Genomic DNA, 24,809 nt, shown 5'->3' with positions numbered 1-24,809 from the left:
AAAGGGGGGGGGAGCAGCGTTTAAATCCCTTCCCCCCGCTCCTCTCCTCCTCCATTCCTCCCTTCATTCGACCTCCCCTCCGGAGCCGCCGGTGAGTCCCTCGCCCGCTCACGGCCACTCCCGCGCCGCTTGTCATTCTCCCCCCGCTCGCTGCGTTCCTCCGCGGGTGTCCCCGGGCCCCCCTCCCCCGGTCCCCCCTTCCCTCCCTCCGCACGGCGATTCGGGGGGCCAGCGGCTAAGTTGGGGGGCGGCAGGGCGGTCAGCCCGTGGCGCTGCCCCGCCGTGGATGCGGGCGGCGGGCGGCGACGGTTCCGGGGCGCCCCGGGGCGCGGTGGCTCCGTGGGGGGCGGCGGCCGCAGCCCGCTCCCCGCCGGGACTCGTCCCTCGCACGGCGCCGGGAACGATCGTAAATCACCGGGGGGCGCTGCCCGGCCCCGGCCCCGGCCCCAGCCCGGGGCTTGTTTTCCTTGGCCGGCCTCGCCTCCGGAGCGGCGCCGGGGGGGGCGGGGGGAGCTCCGTGCCCACCGCGGGGGTCCCGGGGCGGGGACACCCCCCGCCGAGCCCCCCCCTTCCCTCCGTTCCCTGCCGCAGAAAGTTCGGAGGGGGCCGGGGCCGCCGGTGCCCCCGGGGCGGTGGGTGCGGGCAGCGGGAGGAGACGCCGGAGTTTGGGGGTTTGCGGCCCAGCACGGTGCGGGAATGAAAATGAAACAATGCTGGAAGGGAGTCAGCCCACTCGCTGCCTCCTGGGCAAGCTCCGCTGCTGCCAGCTCCGAAGAATCTCGGCGAAATTCCCTCCGCCGGGAGAGCCGCGTATTGTCCCCTCGCGCCCAGGTGCAGCTGGGGAGCAGGCAGCAATACCGCTTGGACATAGTGCTTGCACTGGGGTCTGAGGGGGGAATCTGTGCTGTGGAGTGTGTCTACTCCCTCCCTGATCCTTAGGCGTGCGCTGATAGGATTCCCCCCGGTCATGCCATCCTCCGCCTGGGGACCCGCTGCCTTCTCCTCTGAAACTCTCAGGGAAAAGCATGGGGACCAGGGAGCAGGCGAGGCTGGTCCGAGCGGGTGGCATCGCAGTGGCGTTTGGGATCCCTCCGGTGCGTTGAGTTGCCCGTTCAGTTGCAATTCAGGGCTCTGGGAGAAGTGTCTTCTGTATTTCCCGTGCTGTCCTTCTGGCTGTGCCATTGAGCCGTTCCGCTCTGCTGGCGTTGGGAGGTTGCTGGTTTGTGAAGCTCTGGTGGCTGTTGCCCAGCTGTATTTTGCCAAGTGGCCGCTGTGCTGTTAAGTGGCAGCCATTTGGTCACTGTGGCATCACTTTGTGTGTTGCTTTTTGCTTGCAATTGAGATCTGTCGATAGCCACATTACGTTTCTGAAGTTGCTTTTGAAGGAGGCAGTGTCTTCATTTGCATGTCTCTCAGTGCTGCGCTGTGGCTGCCGTGACTTCTGCAATGAGTTGGTTGCCAGTGTGGCTACTGACTGGCATGTGTGGCTTTTGTTTGCACAGTCTGCTTGGCAGTGCTGTGGCTCTTGGTGAACAGCATCTCCCTATCCAGCCAGCCATTCAAGTCTGTTTTTATTATCTCTCCTGGGCCGTGGTACTGGGTGGATTGCATGGGAACCTCGGTGCTTTCTAGCACTGAAAAAGTGAGGTGAGAGTCGTAGGCCATTACTTTAAGGTGTACAGCAAGAGAGCAGAGGATGAGTTAGATATGCCATTCATTTTGCGTCCACTGGAATGGTGGAGCGTGGTTATACATCCTTCATCCTGTATGCAGTTCAGTTCAGAGTTCAGTCCTGACTTCCCCCAAGGAACGTGTCCATGTCAGCACATCAGCCAAATGGTTACCTCAGTTGCATGAATAAAAATCCCACAGTTTTTTGAGTTGAAAGCTAGACCCTCCTTGCTTCTAAGCTCCAGGGTGTAGTGCACCACTGCCATTGCTGTACATGCACCCTTGAGGGAGTGGAGGGGCTGAAGCTCCAAGATCATTCATTGCCCATGGATGGGACACTTGTAAATGTGAATGGTCAAATTGTTTGTCGGAATGAATTTCATCTGTCTTTCCATGCTCTTGGCCAGGTTGTTTTTATGTTTGTTGTTGGTGACTGCATAACCGATTGTTTGTGCATTTTCCCAATTCCTTGGGAGTAGCATGGTCTTTCAAAACAGACTTTTCTAATTGTGATTCATGGTGAAGCATTTCAGGTATGGCTGTGAAGAAGTGAATTTATGGTACCGTGTTTCATGCTGGAAACAATAAAACCCTTTCAAACATTTGAAAATTAAATGTGCAGTGAATTCTAATGAAGGAGAGCAACAGGTATAACCTGCTGCAGTGGCCTGCCTTTGTCTTTTCATATGAATTTACCCTCCTGCCCCAGATTTTATACCCCTTGGATACTTCTGAAAGGTTCTTGCATTCTCACCTTTGCGTTTGTCTGCAGAAGGAATCACAAACAAGTTTTCATGTGGGCATACTTGTATTCCAAAATAAAACTGGGCGTGCAAGGAACTGTAGCATAGCAGAATCTGTATGCTAAAGAGCAACCTGATCAGTACATTTCAAGATGGTGAGCCTTTATTTGCAGCTGGAATGGATGAGGCAGGTTTTGTTCTTCCCAAAGTTCATCCTCTGTCAGTCCATATATATGCTTTCCTGGTTCCTACTTGATCTTTCTCACGTTCGTCAGCATTTTTCTGGTGGATGGAGGTGGAATCCAGGGGAGCAGCCACCATGGAATTCGGAGCTGTGTAGGGAAGGATTATTTATTTGCTGGATCTGGGTTGTAATACCTTTGCAAATGCAGTCTCTGCAATCTGTCTGAGCATTTATTCAACACTGCCCCTCCTTAAATATCTACTTGCACATTTACCCAATTGTTTTTTGTTGTTGTTGTTGTTGTTGTTGTCGTTTTTTCCTTTGGTACCTGCCTTTTCTTATGAGAATCTGTTTCCCTCCTTTGTCAGTCTGTATCTTTCCCAGTTCTGTTTTTTTTTTTTTTTTTTTTTTTTTCCTGTCCCAGCAGTGTTCTCTTTTGGACAAATAAACCATTTTCTTGTCTCTGGTGGATTTTCTTGACTTCCTTCTTCCTCCATTAGGAGTTGCTATGGAAGTATCAACTATATTTCCTGCATTTATCAGTTCATCTCTTCCATCTTTACTTCCTGGGGATTGTTGCTATTGAAGTACAGAACAGTAATGCTTTATAAATTTCTTAAGGGCTGGTAATCCTAAGGAGAAAGTAACACAAGTTCAGAGTATGTTTAAAAGTGAAAAAGTCATTGTGTTAATGACTCTGAAAAAGTCATTGTCTCAGCTACTGTGTGAGCTACACCTTGGGTGTGTATTCTCTGCAGAATTAGTTCATGAGATCACTGCCCGAGCCTGGTCACAGTGAATGTTTTAACTTACCATAGAATCATAGAATGGTTTGGGTTGAAACAGACCTTAGAGATCACCTAATGCCACCCCCCCTGCCATGGGCAGGGACACCATCCACTTCAACAGGTTGCGCAAAGCCTCATCCAGCCTGGCCTTGGACACTTCCAGGGATGGGGCATCCATAGCTTCTCTGGACAAGCCGTTTCAGTGTTTCACCACCCTCATAGAAAATAATTTCCCCCTTATATCTAATCTAAACCTACCCAATTTTAGCTTAAAGCCATTACTTCTTGTCCTATCGCTACACTTCCTGACAAAGAGTCCCTCCTCTTTCTTGTAGGCCCCCTTTAGGTATTGGAAGGTCTCCCCAGAGCTTTCTCACCTTCAGGCTGAACGACCCCAACTCCCTCAGCCTGTCTTTGTAGGAGGGGTGCTCCAGACACTTGATCATCTTGTGCTGGGGGCCCCAGAGCTGAACACAGCACTCCAGGTGGGGTCAACTTGAACATGAGGTGCTCCATTTCAATGCCTTGCCTCAGTTACTGAAGCTGCGGTGGCCCCCCGACATGTACATGTTGCCAGGTTGCTCAGGTACATGTCCCATTGTTCTTTGTGTCATGGTGAACAACGAAGGAATCTTCTTGTCCTTCCAGTCGCGTGGCGGGCAGTTGTGGGCCTACAGCCCATATCCTCCATGTGAAGTGCGTGGAGAATGACGCAGTGGAAGGGGATGTTTCCAGCTCAAGTAGTTTGAGCTTTACCTTTTCTTTAGTCTGGGTGGGTAATTTGGGCTTAGAGCTCTTGAGGAAGAGGATTTTGGCATATGCTAAAAGTTTCACACAAGTCAATATTGTGAGGAAATGACCCCTTCAGAAGCATTGCCATTCTTCCAGTTCTGATGATGCTCCCACAGAAATTTCTTACAATCTGTTTTTGGTATCTGTTGTGGCAGCAAACACAGACTTGTTATTGTCTCCCATAAAAATATCAATGTTTGATTGATTGTTGTGGCAGTATTTGCACCTACAAACCAAAGGGTAACTGCAATATCTTCTCTGAGCAATTTCAGCCAATGATGTTCTGGCTGGGCTTTGCTGAGGGAAGGGTAACTGGTTGCTTTCAATCTTCATGTCTCTTGCCCTGGTGACATTGTTCATCATAGATCAGTTTAGCTGGAAAATTTTAGTCATGCAATTAGCTGCCTTACAAGGCACTTGGTGATACCCTGTTTCTTCCACAAGGTTTCTCTGTGTTATAGATCATTTAAGTGAAGGTTACGTTTGAACAACCTTCATATCTTTCTTTGTGCAGTTGGTCGTATATACTGATGCACACACACATATATTCGTAGATATTTGTGTGTGTATATATGTCACATCTATATAGCAGTATATGTAACATATCACAGAAGATATGCATCATGATGCATATTAAATTTTAACTAGAATATATATAGTGTAGTGTATTGGATATAAAGCGTATCTGTAGGATAGTGTATTGGATGTAAAGCATATCTATAGGATAGCATATTGGATACATGACTGTTTTTCTTTCAGGCAGTGCAACCAATGAAGTGATTTTCCTCAGAATTATTCAGTTTGCCAGCCTCGTTAAAACAGTCCACTCTCTATGAACAGTGGTTTATCCAATCATGATTATCGTCAGGCTTTCCTTAGATGTTGTTCAACTGTTGCTTTCAAAGTACAGTTTCACCCAGGACTAGCCCCTGCTCAACCTCTCCATGGCTTTTAATGATTTTAGCATTTAAAAACCTGTTCTGGTTAGTTGGCTGGTCCTCTCCCCTACACAGCACAAGGCAGGGAATGTCAACCGGAGTTTTTTTCAAAAAAATGTTGGAACTTATTTTAGAGGAGAAAAAAAAAAAAACAACAACCTTCATTAAAGACTTCCAGTGTTATAGATCCCTATGCCAGTTTTTCAAGTGATTAGTCTATCCCTCTTTTCATATTTTCCGCTATTTCTGTGTGGAATTTGCCTAGCTTCAGCTCCTATCCATTGGATTTGGAGTCTTTGGCTTGTAGATTAAAGAGCCCTCTACTATCAGAAATCTTCTTCCTTTGTAATACTCCTAGGCCATGGTTATCACCTTTTAACCTTTTTTCTGATAAGCTAAATATATTGAGCTTCTTAAAGCTCTTATTGTAAAGAGGAAGTGGAGATATCAGACCTCATATCTTCCTTATTGTTCTTTTTAGGAAGTTTTCAATTTGTCAGCATCCTTTCTGAAGTATGCAGGCTAAAACTGCGCACACTTACTCCCATAATGGTCCCGCCAATCCTGTGTATAGTCAGGTAAAAATCATCTCTGTATTCTGGTTCTTGAAGAGTATTCCTGTATTTATGCACCGGTGGATATCATTCATTCAGGAACGGCTCCCTTAGAAGTCTTGTGCTGGGAACTTGTGTTCATTTTACTATCAGTTGTTAATTACAAGGCCTTTTCAGTGTTTCTGTTTATCCTGGAGACTTCATCCTTGAAAGCATTCTACGTTCTTCTGTTCTTCATGTAAAACTCTTCCATAATTAAAATGCTTGTCTTTGGTGCAACCTCATTGCCACAGTAATGCCAACAGGTCTGTGCCAGAGTTTCCATTCCATCATTTACTGTATAACTTGCCTCAGCACCACACGTAAACTTTATCCATGTTTCTGCAAGCTTTGTTCAGCCGATGCCTTCACCAGCTACCACGACCTGTGTTGTCTCTCAGTGGTGAGCCTTGGGGTACTAACTTTTTGGCAGTGGATCCACGTACAAGGTCTTTTTGACAGGACAGGTCATGCTATGCCATAGCAGTACACCAAGTTTCAGCCCACAGGTTGTCAAGTGCTGCTTTACAGAGATTACCCAAGGCATTCAAAATAACTTGGGCAGTGGTTTCACTTGCCATCGTGCCTTTTCCCTTGGCAGTCCAGTCTGGGCTTAATCTGGTAAAGACCATGCCTACAGGTTCAGTTGGCCACTTGAAAGGTGGAGGCCTGCATCTGTGATTCTGTAAGGCAGATTATGTATCTGTAGATGGCAGCATTTTGGCACGAATCGGTTGCTTTAAATTCTTTTGGGATCAGGGAGAGTTCTAGATGTTTGTGATTTCAAGTATGTTGTTGTATCATGACCCTGACTCAGCCATAATCATCATGTTTTGTGATTTTATAAAATCATAAGAACCAAAGCCATTGTTCACCATGAACTTGGTGATATACGTCAGACAAAAATCTCCACTTCCCTCCCAGGGGTTGTTCAGTGCTTGCACAGGTTCCCAGGGGGGGCGTGGAAGCTCTTCTCTGAGATGTTCATGACAACCTCACGTAGCTTTGCATTTTGCTATGAACAGGGGGCTTGGGTGGAGACTTCCCGAGATCTTTCCCCTTGTAAACATTCCTGTGACACACTCTTGGGTTTCCCTTCTCTCAGCCCTACAGTGAGGGCAGGATCATCTCACTTGGCTAGTTCTGTAGACCAAGGACAAGCTGTGGGATCCCAAGCAAAGGAGTGGAGTGACTCAAAGCTTAGCATTGTCTCAGGCCTGCTATACAACTCTTTGTGTGCCCACCTCCTTGGTCCTAGTTCTCTCCCTTCCTTCTGTATCATCTGTCCGTCTTCTTCCTGTTCAGTGCCCTGGCCTTTGCACAAATGGCTGTCACTTTGGTTTCATTGTTGGTCACGAACTCTAGAAACAGAGAATCAAAAATGTGTATTTGTTAAAGATTTTATTTTACCTTTGTTACGCTCTAAGGAAAGCTGTTTCAGAGCTTCACCAAATGTCTGAGAGTCTTCTAACTTCCATCTTAAAATTGTCTTTGTTTTTTTTTTCAGACCCATTTGTTCTTATACCAACCTTCTCCCTTAGCTTAAGTACCCCTTCTAACTACCTTGCATTTAATTTTTGTTGTTCTGCAGACAGTAATTACATCACCTCTGCTTTTATATTGTTCTGTTAATAAATTAATGTATTTTTAGGTCTTCTACATAACAGAGAGACTCTTTGTGTCCCTCAGCATTCTAGAAACTGCTTTCTGTACCTTCTGTAATCCACTTTAATATTTCCTGGCGCTGGGTGACCAAAGGACTGCGTGGGCTACCAGGAGATGTCTTACAAGTCCAGTGCCTCTTGGCATTAATACTTTTTTGCTCACTGCTTGATAATACTTGTCTGATGCCTTCAAAGTAACAATGTTCCCCATAGCTCTCCTGTGATTAATAAATCCATCTCCTCTTTGGCATTCCCTACTAATGAGCAGAAGTTCTTGTGGCGGAAGTGCTTGTTGCTTCTGCTCAGTGTATCACTTAGCTCTTACTGCTAATGAACTTTTTAAAAAAATACCAATGACCGCCTCATCCAGAGCCCACTGCTCCAGCAGTGGTCACTGTCAAATACCTAGGAAAAAGTGTAAGTGAAGGCAAGTTTATATGCTATTTTCCTGTGATACTCCTACAGCTTCCAGCCATTTTCAGTTATTCCCTCTTGCATGAAACTCTCCAGTCTCCCCTTGAGTCCATGCAAACGTAAGGCACTCACAATGTCCTTTGAGAAATTATGCAGTCAACCATTCATTTCAAGAAGAACAATCTCTTTCTGTTTTGAACTTTGTAGCATTATTTAATGGTCCTCAGTTTTTGTAATGGAAAAGACGGTGTATATTTCATAACCAGCCTCTACTTTTCACATACGGCTTTACAAACCTTGATCCCATTCTCGGTATCCTTTTTCCTGGATAAAGATGTTTAGCTCCCTCAGTCTACCTCACTCAGTCATGCCTTTTCATTGCCCTTTCTAGTTTCCGTGGAAAGAGCAGAACTGCATGCATGTTTCAAGGTGTGAGCAAGCCATGGGTTTATGTAAGTGCCCAATGGCATTCTCTGTTTTGTTTTCAGTTCATTTCTCAGGAATTTCTACCATGTAGTTTCCTTTCTCAATGGCTGCTGAATGCCAAGGTGACATTTTCATGGATCTGCCTCTCATACCCCCAGGGTATCACTCGTGAGTGGCACTGGTGGAGATGGCATTTTTTTCTCTATGTACATTGCTTTATATTTGCCTAGATGGAAGTTCACATGCCATTTATTTGCCCAGTCACTCCTCCTGGAAAATCATAGAATCATAGAATCATAGAATATCCTGAGTTGGAAGGGACCCTTAAGGATCATCAAGTCCAACTCTTGACACCGCACAGGTCTACCCAAAAGTTCAGACCATGTGACTAAGTGCACAGTCCAATCTCTTCTTAAATTCAGACAGGCTCGGTGCAGTGACAACTTCCCTGGGGAGCCTGTTCCAGTGTGCAACCACCCTCTCTGTGAAGAACCCCCTCCTGATGTCAAGCCTAAATTTCCCCTGCCTCAGCTTAACCCCATTCCCGCGGGTCCTGTCACTAGTGTTAATGGAGAAAAGGTCTCCTGTCTCTCGACACCCCCTTACGAGGAAGTTGTAGACTGTGATGAGGTCTCCTCTCAGCCTCAATCCTTCTACAGTTCTCCGCAGTCAGCTCTCATCCTTTCTTCCATCTATCCTGATACTTTCAGCACTTCATTCATTCAAATCCATTTACAGAGTTTGATCCTTTCGGCTCCTGAGCTTTTCTCTGGCTCTTCTCCATGCTGACTAGTTTGCCTAGGACTGAGGGTCTGAGCAGAGAGTCATATCCTGGCCTGGACCGCCCTCTTCCAGCTTCAGAACAATGTTTGTCTTTGCAGAAAGGAGTGACCATGCTTGACATTCATTGGCCTGTTCCAGAAGGGTTGGATGGATGGTATGGCTGTGTTCTTAGCTATGTCCTGCAGCTTCTAAGTTATGAGCAATCTCCCTCATTAAAGACTTGCAGCAGAAGTCTGGAACCATGATAGGTCAACAGATGTATAACTTCTACCTACCAGCAATCTGGAACTACGGTATGTGGAGCCATGGTCATAAGCTACAACAAGGAATTTATAGCTGAATGTAAGGAACCCCTTCCCCTGCCTCCAAGGGTATTTCAGCGCTGGAATGGGTGTCCCAGGTCAGCTGGGGAAGCTGCACTCTTTGCCTGGAGAAAGCCCTGAGCACCCCCAGCTAGATGTGGTGCCAGCCCATCCCATCTGTGAGCAGGGGTTTGGGGTAGAGGCCTGCAGAGGTCCCTTCCACCTGAAATCTTCTCTGTCTGGGCAGCTGGCCTCCAATGTCTTTGAGTGATTTACTTTGCATTCCTTAGTAAAGGGAAATTTATGTAGAGAGAGCAGGAGGTTATGTGTTACAGTAGGCCCTTAAACAGTTCCAGAGATAAGGTTTACTCAGGCATTGCAAATACAGAAGGTGCTACACTTCCTAAAATAATTAACATAGAGAGTGTTGTGTGTCCTTTCTCTGAGTCATGTGCTGGCCTCCATCCCACTTCTAGTGTTGCATTTTGTGGTCCTCCACTGGCCTCTGCCAGCCTGTATCTCCAAGTGATCCAGAGTCCCTTCTCTGGGGAGGCTGTATAATTCTACTGAGATTTTAAAGTAAATCTGTTGCATACTTACAGTCATTTTAGTGTGCCCTCAGGAATCATTTTACGATTAATGTAACCTTCTTTAGTACATCCAACCTTCATTTAGTGAATCAAATTTTATTTTCAGTTGCTTTTGCAAAAATTAATACCCTCTTCTATACTGTAAATTAAGCTATTGTTAAATGCATGAATGTTTTTATTATTTATTACCTCGCTCTAGCTCTAATTGTTTTAATCTATTACACTCTGCTCATCAGAAAATATTTTTTATTCTCAGATACGCTTTTCATTGAATGGAATTTCCAGAATTACAGCTTTCATACTCAGACTAACATTTTAACACCTCATGGTTGCGCAGGATTAAGAAAAGAAATTATTAATGTAGACTTAATAAAAAGTAAACTGGCTTTATCTCCTTAGGCTGGAGGCACTGTGAATGTTTATCTTTTAGCACTTCTTATCTGGCATCATTTCTTGAAACGGGAGCATTTTAATTTTCATTTACTATTTTACAGTGGCGTGACAAGTGAATTTGTCAACAAGCACTGTTGTTATGAAACACAAGGGCCAAACCTGTTGGCTGAGGTTGAGCTCCAGCTTTGTATGGGAGGTATTATTTTAGACATACGTAGGTAGATCTGAACCCCAGAGTGTTCACTCACATTGTGTATTAAAATATGTGTAATTTAACCTTTGGAACAGAATGAAGTTTCTGAAAATTCACATTTATATGTACTGGCTAAGTTTGTTTTAAAAGATTTCATAGTGACCCATTTTACGTGATATTTTGGTGAATTTAGTTTACCTAGAAGAATGCAATGAAATTCCAGTACATTGTTAACATAAAACTGATTTATTTACAGAAGATGACAAAAATTGAAAACCATCTCTGTTTCTATACAGAATTAATGAACACTGATCTCTGAGCACTAACAGCAGTTTCCACGTCCGTCGCAGGCGGTGGTTGCATGGCATTTCGGTCTACATTTTCCATGCAACACGGTGCTGCCATGCCTCTCTGCAGAGGTGGTGTGATGCTCCCATCCTGTGTGTGGCGTTGAGTTGCTCTGGGCATGGCCCTCCCAGCTCATGGATCCTGGGGTGCAGGCGTGCAGGAGTCTCCTACAGGGGCAGACCACACTTGGCGTGTTGGCTGTGGTTGACCATAGCTCAGGCTGCTGCCTGCCCTGATGAGCATCGCGGTGTCCTGGGCGTGCAGGGAGGTACAGGCAGCTGTGAAAGCGTGCAGCAGGAGGTGGGGGCTGGCAATGGGCAGAGAGGCTGGAGGAGAGGGTCAGGGAAAAGCATAGTTGATTTGGTACAAAACTCCTGGCAGTTTGGATGGGGAAAGCTGTAAACTAGCTCACTGCCTTCAGCCTCGGCTCAAGATGGATCCCCCAGTTTCACAGTAATGTTGAAGAGAGGGATGAGGTTAAAGTTCACATACTGGACAAGAATTTTAACTGGGGTATGATTGTTTGTCCAGGTCTGCCATGTTACTCCTTCACTAATCTGCTCTCCAGCCTGAGTTCACAGCCCCTGCAACCAGGTGTTGTAATTACTCTGTAGGAGATGGAAAAATTTCTGCATCGGTAACTACCTTTCATGCAATGTCACATAAACATTCTTCTTCATAACAGAAGTTACTGCATAAAAAAATAGAAATAAAAAAGTGCAAGTCATGGGAATAATCACAACGAAGATAGCCACAAGCATTTGCCCACTGCCATCTTGGTATTCTACCATTTTGGCATCCTCATCTGTTAATTCAAACAAACATTTTCACTTTTACAGTACAGTCATGCTTAGCGTACATATCAAAGGATTGACAACAAGACTGTGGCATGCAACCTGAACCCTGACCTACTCATTTATTGCTATCTAACACTGAACACAGCACCTTTTCCCTTCCCTCTCACCTGTGTGCCCTACGCCGAAACACCAGGGTTTGAGCATGAAGTCAGGTAATTAGCCATTCAGAAATGTCATACGTCAGGATGTCTAACTGCAGTACTGTAGATAAAACTTTATATTTTCAAGGTAGTACTCAGTTATTAACCCCAATTAAATCTGAGAATCCTCTCCTCATTTTATAGATAAGGGAAATGGGGACAGGCATTACAAATGTGTTGCCTGGGATCACTATTCACTGGGCAGTGTAAGATGGGTCGGTCAGCTATTGACTTCCCACCCTCAAGTGCATGTCCCCTGGCTATCCTGCTCCAGCGGGCATTCACTTCTGAGGGGTCTTTACCTGCCATGAAGGATCCATTGGATATCATTCCATCTTACTTTCAGGACAGTTGTCAGCATCTGCAACGTGTTACAAAGCAGCTGTGTTCATTTCACCACCCTCCCTCCAGTGATGACCTGTCCCTTTGGAGAAGGAGGGAGAATAAAACAGGGATGTGAACATGGAGCTAATGAATTGCAGAGGAGAATCAGTTTAATTCTGCTAAAAGATCAGATTAATTTTGTTAAGCTGATAAAGTAACCATTGTGGTAGCTCTTTTTCTTAAGTGGTGTGAATACTGGGAGCCTTCAGCCCTCCCTTCTCCTGCCATTACAGCCAGGCAGGACTAGCTGGACCTCAGCTGGCATTTAACGTTCTCAAGCAGACTGGAGCCCCACAGCTGGGCTGCCTGTGCTGGAGCTGACCCTTCTGTTGGGCACCAGCCAGAGTGACAAAGCCCTTCAGCCCCGGGTGGATCCTGGGGGCATCTCCCAGCCTTCCTTGTCTCGCTTGAAATTGCCTCCCTGCTTGGCTGGGGTGGTAGATGACAAACAGGCAATACCCATATGCCCCTAAACACCATCCTAGACAGACTGGTACTGTTTCCCTTTCCTCTGCTTCTGCTGCCATCTATAAACATTTATTTTCTCAGAACCGCAATCTAATGTGTAAATGCTATACTGAACCAAGGACAAACATTCCTCCAACTTTCTAAGAAAGAAGAGAGGCGTACATTTAAGTAGGTAAAACTCAAGTCTGTCCCGTTAGAGCTGGACCCGATTCCAGCTTTGCTACCTGCAAAGAGGCACTCTGCACTGCAGCCTGCGAAGGGCAGCGTTTGTCGGGTCCCACAAGAGCAGAGCAGCCCCTGATCTGGCCAGTCCACCTGGGGAAAAGAACCATCTGGAGCTGGCGGGGAGGAGGCGTGGGATCCATTTTGGATGACACATGGGGGATGCCTGTTGAGCGTGCAGGAGGCTGTACCAGGGCTTGCAGGAGAATATGGAGGGGCCTTGGCAGAGTGCCAGACTGAGCTGGGTTATGTGAAACACAAACAGAAAATAGCAATTCGCAGTGCCTCGTAACTCAATCAAACCTATAAAGGGCTTCACGAGGCCAGGAAAAGGTTATCCATTTGGGCAGCACCACTGCCAAATACTTCCTTTCCAAAACCACAGAGCAGTAAGAACTCATGAGGCATTTAGAGGGATCTTCTGTAATGGGAAGAGTTAGGTGTAACCCAGGTTTTGCCACTTTATTAATTGTCAGGGCTCATACTGCTTTTATTTCACACACGTTCAGATTAGAAGCAGCGCTGTGATCCTCTGCGCTGACCTCTGACACAGCTGATGCTATGCTGCGCCAAATAACGCATGGGTCAATTCTGCTTTAGAAAAGCCTTAACCCTCTAAGTAGCAGAAACTTCTGCCCCGGTGATTAATTATTGTCTGCTGAAATGTACCTGTTTGCTTCAGGCTTTGTTTGGTACTGTGTATGTGGCAGCTGAGAAATCCTGGGTTGGTATTTCCTTTAAAAAGGGAAGTTACAGTAAGTGGTTGCCTGCATATTATTTCTCTGATTTACTTCTCTGGACAGAAGACCATCATTGTTGTTATGGAGCTACTGGAAAGCCGAAGTGAGACCTCTGCACCCCATTACAATGCCCAGAGTGGGAGCTGCGAGTGGCACCGCTGCTGAATGTGAAATAAAGAGCAGCAAGGTGTCAGTAATACGCTGTTGCTAGTGCTGTGCATTCAGTCGGAGCCGAGCCGGTACCAGCAGGCTGCCAACATGGCGTGCGCTGAGGTTGTCTTCAGCTAGGGTCACCTTACCGTGCTTGTTTCATGTCAGAAATGTTAATTCTAGATGCTTATCTAGAGCAGGGTATAGCATCAGTGTAACTGGCTGAATTAGCAACCCAAAGACCGAATTATGTCAGAAAAGCAAGGCTTCGAAAGATGTCGGTTCACAGGGATCAGGAGAGTGCTCTTTCTCCACTTGGTCAGTTTTCAACCAATGTGAACTCTTTTTCTATTAAAGAAGGGGTCTAAGCTAATGAATCGTTGTGTGGATGAGTCCCCTGTGGCTTTCATGGTGAGGGGCAAATAAAATATTAATGAAATTAAAACAAACAACCCCATGTTCTTCCCAAGTACCTTCTGTATGAGTGCCTCTCAGTGCTGGCCAGGGAAAATGAGGAACCCCGTAAGAGGCAGGTCAGGGTAATTACTTTACAGCAGCAGGGCTGCGCAGCAGCATCAGGGGCTTTCCCATCCCATGCCTTTCCTTTGATCCCTGGGTTCAGCTCCCTATTGAAAGAAATGCATCCAGACTCCAGCACTGGCTTCCAGAGCAGGGCATATAACCCAAAAGATGTGGGTATGGTCTCTTGATGCCTCATCCATGGGACACATTTCATCGTCTTGCAGATTGTCCATCCCAGATGCTGGGTAGGGGAGCTCATACAACAGGCTGAGGATAGTCTCTGTGGTTCCGCCTTTGCAGTGTGGGGCAATGCAAAGGGTCCTGAGCTGGAGGCATGCAGACTAGCTTCGGCAGCAGCAGTACTGAAACACCTCAGCCCAGTTCCCAGGCTAACACAATCATGGTGCTTTCATACTCTGAACTAGGAACTGTGTGGCATCATAGAATCACAGAATCATCTAGGTTGGAAGAGACCTTCAAGATCATCTAGTCCAACCTCTGACATAACACTAACAAGTCCTCCACTAAACCATATCACTAAGCTCTACATCTAAACATCTTTTAATGAGGTATTGAATGTCGAAATATCTGTGCTTTCAGGACACAGCACAAATCTGCAAGCTTATTCAGAGGGAGCTTGGAAATCTTCCTGCTGCTGCAAAGTGCAAGGGTGTGCTGTGCATTTCTGGTTCACAGAGAAACAGCCCACTGTATGGGGAGGAAGGAGGCTTGAGGAGATGCTCCAGCCTAAACAGTGTTGATTCTCTTTGCATCACACAAAGCCGAAGCTAAATGCATATTCTTGCACTTATTTGTGTACTTTGGACACTGAACAGCATGAGCAGGACTCGTCACATTTTCTGCATAACGTGCTGGTACATGTGTGCATGTGCGTATGCTCTGGGGAGGCCAGGGCTGTACAATAAATACTCTTTGCAGCAAAGACCTTTGGGGGCTCATTACGCAGAGTTAGCTAATGACAGCACATGGCCAGTTAGGGATAGTGTAACTTACTGCACTGACGACGAGTGCAAAAAGGGACTTCTGAAGTTAGAAAAATAGCCATTAGGATCTTTTTAAAGCATTCTCCTATTTTATTTTTTTATCATCTGTCTCTTTTAAGATCAAATAAAGAAGGAAATGGAAATGCTAAAATGTTTTCAGGGAAAAATCAACATACTGATAACCATTCCTCCCTGCTTCCTCCAAAAAATTATTGTTGCATCACAGCTGCCTTGCATTGTGTGTATCAATCCTAGAAATTGGAAATCAGAGATGACAGCAGCCAAATCTTTTCCCCTACTGATGGGAAAGTTTATTGCATTCTTGCTAAAGATCCTTGCATCTGTGAATAATAACAAAAGAAACAGTAATCATTTTGCCATACTTCTATAACAAACCACAAAAGGATGTCCCACAGTATACTCACGCTTTCTCCCCTCCCATCTCCTTGTCTGCCTTTCAGTACACACCAGGATCTTGTTGTGTTGCTGGTGTGAGCCCTCTGTTCCAGAAGACTTGGTGTTTCCCATCTCAGTCTCCCCAGGACGAGCAGAAGGGAGCTGCGGAGCAATAAAAATTTATGTTTTCATCAAACCGGGCCAAGGAGAATGGGGGTCCCGCACCCAAAAGAATGAAGACCCGACAGAACAAGGACTCGGTACATGGGATGGGGAGGGAGCTGGAACCCAGCAGGAGCAGTGGGGTGGGACTGAGGCTCACAGCAAAGATAGTGACCATGAGTTTGGTGTGGTGGAGTGCTGGGGCCAAGGGGCCAGGGCTTTGGGAGGCCAGGAGACAGCAGGAGTGGAGTGAGGTGCAAAGCAGGGCTGATCTGATCATCCCTCTCTAGATGTCAATGCGGAGTGGACGGAAGAAAGAGACTCCAGGGCCCCGAGAGGAGCTCAGGTCACGGGGTCGAGCTTCCCCCGGTGGCGTCAGCACCTCCAGCAGCGATGGCAAAGCTGAGAAGTCCCGACAAGCGACAAAGGTAGTATAAGCTAGTAGGTGAGCGTGGGGGGGATCCAGCCATATGGACCACATGGGATCTACTGCGCAACCCATGCTGGATTAGCTGCCTGGAATGGTTGGGAGCCCTTCTTTTATCCTCTGCACCCTGCACTTTCCAACAAACCAGTTTTCAGTCTCACCTGCCCTTTTTAATACCGGTTTTTGCCTTTCTCTGGCTCACTATGACATCCTACTGTCCATGTCCCACTGTCTGCTAAGCCCTACAACACAGGCGTGGCGGTGGCTGTGTCTCTGCTGCTGCAGGCTGGGAAGCCCTGGCAGGGTGGGCAGTTTTCCTGTGGCCCTCCCACCTCCCTGTTCCCCTTCTCTCCCTTACAGAAAGGCCGGGTGGAGGAATCCTGCACCCCCAAAGGCAGCAAGCAAGGACGAACGGAAGAGATCTCGGAGAGCGAGGGGGAGGACAGCAATGCTCCCAAAAAGACCAAAACCGAGGTGAGTTCTGACTGCAGTGGTTACTGGCACCTACTGGGCCCTGCCTGTGCTGCTCACACCCGCCTAGCTTGAGCTTCTGGCTGCTGGGGAGCCCTGGCACCTCAGGTTTTGCTCTACAGGTCTTACACAGGCAGAGCCTAAGTGACATGTGGCTGGCTGCAGAAAAGCCACCAAATTAAATAATTAATCATAATTAAGCCACTACAGTTACACCTTTGTGATTTCCCACTGTTCAGCTCAAGGCTGATCTTATTTTTTTTTCAATTTAGCCCCTCTTGTAAGCCCTGAGGCTCAAGGATGGTGCTTGTTCATTACCCAAGTAAACTCCTTAATCAATATTTTTTAATTGTCTCGAGAAAGAGGTGGTGGGGAGAGGTGGTGGGGATGAGCAGGGAACTGGAAGCACGGAAGTGCTGGTAAGGAGTGAGGCAGAGAGAGGACATGCTCGGGGGGAAGGGGGAACAGGTCTCCTTGCTGAGGAAGGGAGGTGATGAGGAAAGCCCTGCGTGAAGAAGATCCACTGTGGGTCTAGGGGCTGTGCTGGTGGCGCTACTTCCCCTTGCTGTTCGTGTGTGCTGCTTTGTGCCACCTGCTGGTAGCGCTGGGCTGTGCCTTGGCCAAATGCCCGTTCCCAGGGGTGCTGGGACCTTTCCTATGCATTAATTCTCAGCCTCACCTGTAACAGTTACCTGCACCTCTGAATGCAAGACACGCATCACCTCCTCCCCAGGTGTGTGGTACTCATGAAGTACCTGAGAGCACTGGAGCTGCTGCTCTGGGGAGAGGCAGGAGGTCTGGAGCTTTTTATACCTTACCAGATGAAGTCTCCGTCTGTCCGTGTGCTTTTTTTAGTCCCAGGGCTAGCAGATGAAGGTCAGAGTTAGAAGTGTTGTGTGTGGTCTGGGAGACCGCATAACTTCTCCTTCCTCTTTCTGCTTCAGGAGTTACCCTGTCCTCCATCCCCTTCCGATGTTGACAGCCTCGATGGCCACAGCTTCAACGATGAGATGAGCAGCGACCCCCGGGACATCGACCAGGATAACAGGAGCACCTCGCCCAGTGTCTACAGCCCTGGCAGTGTGGAGAATGACTCCGACTCCTCCTCCGTGCTGTCCCAGGGACCGTCTCACTCCTACCACCACCCTCCGCTCTTCCCCCAGAGCCCTCCAGTTGCCCCCCCTCCCGACAACCTGGCCCGTCCACCTGAGCCTGGCTTTGGTCTCCCAGGCGAGGTCCACCCCCAGGGCCCCCCTGTGGGCCCCTACCACTCCCAGCTGGAGGGCCAGGCCTCCCGAATTTTCCAGGCTCAAGCCCCACAGACACCCACCTCCTCTTCTGCAGTTGCAGCCTCTTCTGCCACCCCCTCCTCCTCCTCTTCTTCCTCCTCCTCCTCCTCTTCTTCCTCCTCTACCCACGCTCCTCTCTATCCCACGGCCAACGTAGTTCAGGTTGGGGCCAAAATTGCCAGTGGCGCAGGGGGGCTCTCAGCATCAGGGGGTCGCGAGCAGACCCTTGGCACCAAGCACAACCCGCCGCCCACCACCCCTATCTCACTGGCATCGGTGGTTGGGGGGCTGCCCCCTCAAAAGACGTCCCCAGTCAACCCTCCGGCTGCCCCCCCGGCCTCCGCGCCTTCCTTCCCCCACGTCTCCGCCAACCTGCCACCCCCGCCGGCCCTGCGCCCGCTCAACAACGTGGGGGCCGCCTCCAGCTCCCCGGGGATGGCGGGGCAGGCTCTGAGCGGGCACCTCCCGTCCCCCCACGGCATGGGGCAGGACAAGGCGCAGCCCCTGGCCCCCTCACGCTACCCCTACGCCCCTCCACCTCTGCCAACCTCCAGCTCCTCTGCCCAGTACCCCCAGCCCTCCCCAGCCCAGCCCCTGCCCAGTTACACGGCCTCCTACGGGCACTCCTTCCCCCCACCCAGCGGCCTCTCGGTGTCCAGCCAGCCCCCCAAGTACACCCAGCCCTCCCTGCCCTCCCAGCCCGTCTGGAGCCAGGGTCCACCCCCCTACAGCCGTCCCCTGGGCAATGCCAGCTCCCACCCCGCTGCCTCCTTCCCCAGTCAGTCTCCCCATCACCAGCAGCCGCCCCAGCAGCACCACCATGGCCATGGGAGTGGCGGGGGGGTCTCCCCAGCAGCAGCAGCAGCCCCCCCACAGTCCTCGGGGGGCTATGCCCATGCCCTAGAGTCCAACAGCCATCACCCTTCTCATGCCACGTATGGGCTGCGCCTCTACCCTCCCCACAGCCAGGCCACTTACAGCCAGGCTCCCTCTGCCACTGCCCCTTCCTCCTCCTCCTCCTCTTCTTCCTCTTCCTCCTCCTCCTCTTCCTCCTCTTCCTCCACCTCTTCCCAGGGAAGCTACCCCGCCATGTGCACTCACCCCCAGGGGCAGAGTCCTGCCACCTACACCTTCCCCCCACCACCACCCCCCTCCCCAGCCCACGGGGCTGGCCCTCCAGTCACCTCTGCGGCCACCACCCTCTCCACTGTCATCGCCACCATGGCCTCCCCCTCCACGGCCCCCTACAAGACCATCTCACCCCCGGTGCCCCCCTCGGCCGTGGCCCCATATGGGAAGCGGGCGGCTTCCCCTGTCCCCACCTTCCAGCCCCCAGCGCCCTACAAGCCAGGCTCGCCCCCAGCCTCCTCGGCTGCCCCTTTCCGGGCAGCGACCCCTCCGGGCTACCGTGTGGCCTCCTCCCCCGTGGCTGGCGGCTACAAAGCCCCCTCGCCAGCCCCACCTGGCCCACCGCTGGCGGGGAGCATGGCTGCCCCAGCCCCCCCGCCACCCCCGCTGCCGCTCAGTGCTGCCCAGATCAAGCAGGAGCCGTCGGAGGAGTACGAGCCCCCTGAGAGCCCCGTGCCGCCCGCTCGCAGCCCCTCGCCACCCCCCAAGGTGGTGGACGTGCCAAGTCATGCCAGCCAGTCGGCCAGGTGGGGGCAGCGGGGTCCCCGTCCCCGTCCCCGTGCCCTGTCCCCCTGCCGAACCGACACGCTTCCCTTCTCATTCCCAGGTTCAACAAGCACCTGGACCGCGGCTTCAACTCCTGCTCCCGCACAGACCTGTACTTCGTACCCCTGGACGGCTCCAAGCTGGCCAAGAAAAGGGCGGACTTGGTGGAGAAAGTGCGGAGAGAGGCCGAGCAGAAGGCGCGGGAAGAGAAGGAGCGGGAGCGGGAACGGGAGCGAGAGAAGGAACGGGAGCGGGAGAAGGAGCGGGAGCTGGAGAGGAGCGTGGTAGGTGTGGCGGGGCGCAGCCAGTGCTCGAGGATGCCCTTGGTGGCTCCCCACTGGGACCCTGACGTTGTTTCTCTGCTGTCTTGCAGAAGATGGCCCAGGAGGGTCGGCCAGTTGAGTGCTCGTCCCTCGGGCCTGTCCCCCACCGCCCCTCCTTTGAGCAGGGCAGTGCCGTGGCGACTGTGCCGCCCTACCTGGGCCCCGACACCCCGGCGCTCCGCACGCTCAGCGAATACGCCCGGCCCCACGTCATGTCTCCCAGCAACCGCAACCACCCTTTCTACGTGCCGCTGGGCGCTGTCGACCCGGGCCTGCTGGGCTACAACGTGCCGGCCATCTACAGCAGCGACCCGGCCACGCGGGAGCGAGAGCTGAGGGAGAGGGAAGCCCGCGAGCGAGACCTGAGGGACCGCGACCTGCGCGAGCGCCTCAAGCCTGGGTTTGAAGTCAAGCCAGCCGAGCTGGAGCAGCTCCATGCCGTGCCGGCTGCTGCCATGGATCCATTCCCACGCCACGGCGGGCTGAGTCTGCAGACCGCCCCCGGCCTTCATCCTGCCTTTCCCTTCCACCCAGGGTTGGGCCACTTGGAGCGGGAGAGGCTGGCGCTGGCAGCCGGCCCGACCCTGCGCCCCGACATGTCCTACGCCGAGCGCTTGGCGGCCGAGCGCCAGCATGCCGAGCGGGTGGCTGCTCTCAGCAACGACCCTCTGGCCCGGCTGCAGATGCTCAATGTGACACCTCATCACCATCAGCATTCCCACATCCACTCCCACCTCCACCTCCACCAGCAGGATGCCATACATGCAGGTAAGGACTGCGCAAAGCAGTGCTCCGCTTCCTGCTGCCTCTGGTGGTTTGACTCGGGTGGGCGGCCGAGCTCCACCACAACCGCTCTCTCACTCCTCCTCCTCAAAGAGGAACGGGGAGAAAATACGATGGAAGGGGCTCAAGGGTTGAGATAAGGATGAGGGGATCGCACAGTAATTATCGTGATGGGCAAAACAGACTCAGCATAGGGAGACAGTAAGATTTATTGCCTATTACTAACGAGCTAGAAAAGCGAGAAACAAAGGAAAGAAACTAAAAGCACCTTCCCCCCATCCACCCTCTTCCACCTCCTCCCCCCAAGCGGTTCAGGGGAACAGGGGAATGGGGGTTATGGTCGGGTTATAGTGCTTCTCTGCCGCTCCTTCTCGGTCACTCTCATCCCCTGTGCTGTGGGGTCCCTCCCACGGGATGCAGTCCTTGATGAACTGATCCAGCGTGGGCTTCCCACAGGCAGCAGCTCTTCAAGAACTGCTCCAGATACGGGTCCGTACCATGGGGTCCATCCCTCGGGAGCAAACTGCTCCAACCTGGGTCCCCCACGGGCAGCAGCTCCTGCCAGGTCACCTGCTCCTGCGTGGTCTCCTCTCCACGGGCTGCAGCTCTGGCCTGGAATCTGCTCCAGCAGGGGTCTTCCACAGGCCGCAGTCTCCGTCGGTGCAGGTCCACCTGCTCCACCGTGGTCTCCTCCACGGGCTGCAGCGTGGAACCCTGCTCCACCGCGGTACTCCATGGGCTGCAGGGGGACATCCTGCTTCACCATGGGCCTCACCACAGGCCGCAGGGGACTTCTGCTCCGGCGTCTGGAGCACCTCTCCCCCTCCTTCTTCAGTGACCTTGGCACCTGCAAGGCTGTTCCTCACTCCTCTCACTCTCCCAGCTGCTGTGTGGTGCAGCGTTTTTTTTCCCTGTCTTAAATCTGCTCTCACAGAGGCACAAACAGCATCACTTACTGGCTCAGCTCTGGTCAGCAGTGGGGCCCTTACCAAACATGGGGCAGCTTCGAGATCCTTCTCACAGAAGCCACCCCTGTGGCCCCCTGCTAGCAAAACCTTGCCATGTAAACCCACTACACTGCCCCCCCCTTGTACTCCTTCCCTCTGTCCTGGCAAAGCCCACATTCTGCTGACACAAGACTTTGAGGGCCCCAGATCCACCTCTTCAGGCAGAAAAGGTCAGCCTCGTGGTCATTTGGCCTCATCTGCACTCCCCTCCCACCAAAGACACCAACCTCAGAACTGAGGTGTAGTCCCATTTCCTCATCCTACAGGACAGCAAGGTAAAAGCAGTTTAGTGATGCAAATCTCATGGAAGCAAAGTCCAGACTACAACATAATAGAAAAAGAGTGCTGTGCCTGCTGAGGCACTGTGAGATGTCAGTGGGATCTGCTAGCTGAGTCACAGACACCCATGCTAATCGTCCACAAGTACTCAGAGACAGCAACAGGTACAAAGTAATGGCCTGGCAGCGAGTCCAAAATACTGGAAAGATCAGTTTCCTTATAAAATAGTATCTTGCTTTTGGGTGCAGACTTGCAGGTCCTTGCAGAATTGGCTCTAAGGAGCAGTACTTCTCCCTGAGGAGACTGGGGACAGAGCTGTGCCAGACTGCTTCGTGTGAAATTCAGTGCAGGCAGAAGATGTTACTGCATTGCCTGGCGTTGAAGTCATTCCATCCCCAGCACAAAACGACCATCTCCCTATCTGTTTCATTGTTGTGCCCTTCCCTGTGTGACTTAAGCATGGGACCATTAGCTTCTGATGTCTTTTCTTCCCAGCCTCAGCCTCTGTTCACCCTCTTATTGACCCGCTTGCCTCGGGATCGCACCTCACTCGGATACCGTACCCAGCTGGAACCATCCCCAACCCTCTTCTCCCGCACCCCCTACATGAGAACGAAGTGCTGCGCCACCAGCTTTTCGGTAAGAGTGCTCGTGGGGTCTGCTGGTCTCCTTTGAAGAGCCTCAGCAGAGCTCCAAGGGTCAGGGTGGTTGCAAGGGGGTTGCAAGACCCAACAAAGGTTTATTATAGAGAGACAAAGCTCTGGCGTGGCATAGGACAGGCCTGCAGTATCAGGGGATGAGCAATTCCTGCTTGTTGGCAGGACGGGAAGAGTAAGTGCCATAGAGCCTGGACTGAGCTGTGGGACTATAGGCAAGGACGGAGCTGTTACTTTAACTTATTTGTTCTCTCGTTTGTCTGTGGTTGCAGCTGCACCCTACAGGGACCTGCCGGGGTCTCTCTCTGCGCCCATGTCAGCAGCACACCAGCTCCAGGCCATGCACGCACAGTCAGCTGAGCTGCAGCGCCTGGCTCTGGAGCAGCAGCAGTGGCTTCACGCCCACCACCCTCTGCACGGAGTGCCGCTCCCCACGCAGGAGGATTACTACAGGTGCACGGACCCGCTCGCAGGACGCTCTTTGCTCACATGCTAATGCTGGCCAGCCTTGGCCTCAGGAGGGCAGAAGTGGTGGGGTCAGGGGCACCTTTCCCTGTGGGTGGCTCCAGCGTGGCCACATGCTGGGTGCAGGGATTGCTTGCTATGGGGCTCAGCCCCGTAGGGGAGGTCGCTGTTGGCCAGAGGTTGTTGTGGGTTTTCACCTCCTGTCCTCAGCAGGGGGGGAAACCAGCATGTTTCACACTCGGTAATGCAGTTGTGACTAACTGATACCCGTGCCAAAATACCAAACATTCACAAGGGCTGCGTGCTTTTGCCAAGACGAGGCTTTCACGAGTGCACAGGGAAGCATGTTGGGAGAGAAATGCAGTATTTTGTTTTGGGTAGCAGCTCTTAGGTGAAGGATTTGCAGGGCTTTCCAAATCTGCACTGTCATGCAAGAGTAGGCTAGCAAAAGGCAGTGCACAATACTAAATCTTTTATCCTTGTGTCTTCTCTCTCATAATCGCCTTGTTCGTCTTTATCCTAGTCACCTGAAGAAAGAAAGTGACAAACCCCTTTAAATGGACTCCTACTGTCAACACGGCATCCTCATGTCTTTCTCTGAAGAGGAGCAATCAATCAACCAAATCCTGGGGGAGGGGAAGCTGCGGAGTTACACATCTTGATCCTACCTTGCAGCAGACTGCAAGAGGATGGGACGAAAGTGGAGGATGGCATCCTGGGAGCAGAAAGTGGAGAAAAGAAAACAGGGAGGGATCGAAACACCAGTGACAGGCATGAAATGATTGGCACATGATTTCAGCATGGCTCTGAAGTGACTGAAACCAACGTCGTAAAGAGCCCCAAAAGACAAAGACTGGTGTGAATTCAGATTGCGGCAGCTCCATCCTTTGTTTTGAGGGAACAGTTAAGTAAAAAGCGCAGAGCATTGCAGGACTTCACGATGCAAAACCCAGCAGAGCCTTTTTTCAAGACACCTCCCCCCCACACACACTTTAGATGTAAGATACTGCTTAGTGATACAGAGAAACAAGGCGGAACTTTTCTAGTGTGGCTTCCGAATCTCCGAGATCCCTTCAGATGCAAACACGGCATTACTGGACCCCTTCAAAAACGGCTTCTCTTGCCTGGTGCCAAGGCCTGGGTCCCGGCCAGCTGGGTGCAAAGCACCATGAGACTTGCCTGCAAGGTGTAGGCCGCCTTCCCACACCTCGCGGGGACGGACGCGGCCACGAGGTGCGAAGCACCGCCGGACTCGTCAAGCAGCCACCACCTCCGTACCCTGCCAGCCCCACCGGGAGCGCCGATGGGGGCCGCGTGGTCGCACCCCGGGACCGTCCCACCCCGGGGCCGCGGCGGCCCCCTTGCCCCTCGCCCCCCTTCTCCTCGGTGTACTTTAAGTCATGCACATCCTGTTATAGACGTGGCAGTTTTATGTAGCAACTTGTGACCCCCCCCCTCCCCTTGCCCCCGCGTGCGTGTCCGACCTCACGGTTGTATAACCCGACCGGCCCCCGTATATATATATATATATATATTTACTTATCCATTAAACGGAAGGAGAAAACCAA

General features: G+C 50.9%; 1 protein-coding gene across 1 annotated transcript; it reads left to right on the top strand.

Annotated features, from left to right (window-relative positions):
- Positions 1–24,809, top strand: ATN1 (atrophin 1). The gene is made up of 10 exons (XM_035313815.1): positions 1–91; positions 15,771–15,965; positions 16,158–16,295; positions 16,655–16,768; positions 17,710–19,709; positions 19,790–20,012; positions 20,102–20,819; positions 22,616–22,759; positions 23,049–23,229; positions 23,765–24,809. The coding sequence occupies exons 2-10, from the start codon at positions 15,888–15,890 to the stop codon at positions 23,796–23,798; spliced, it is 3,630 nt and encodes a 1,209-aa protein (XP_035169706.1). The 5' UTR covers positions 1–91; positions 15,771–15,887; the 3' UTR covers positions 23,799–24,809.

Source organism: Oxyura jamaicensis, chromosome 1 (assembly GCF_011077185.1).
Source record: "Oxyura jamaicensis isolate SHBP4307 breed ruddy duck chromosome 1, BPBGC_Ojam_1.0, whole genome shotgun sequence".
In the NCBI taxonomy this organism is placed as follows: Eukaryota; Metazoa; Chordata; class Aves; order Anseriformes; family Anatidae; genus Oxyura; species Oxyura jamaicensis.
The sequence above is the reverse complement of the archived record's forward strand: the minus strand, read 5'-3'. Positions and strand labels throughout refer to the sequence as shown.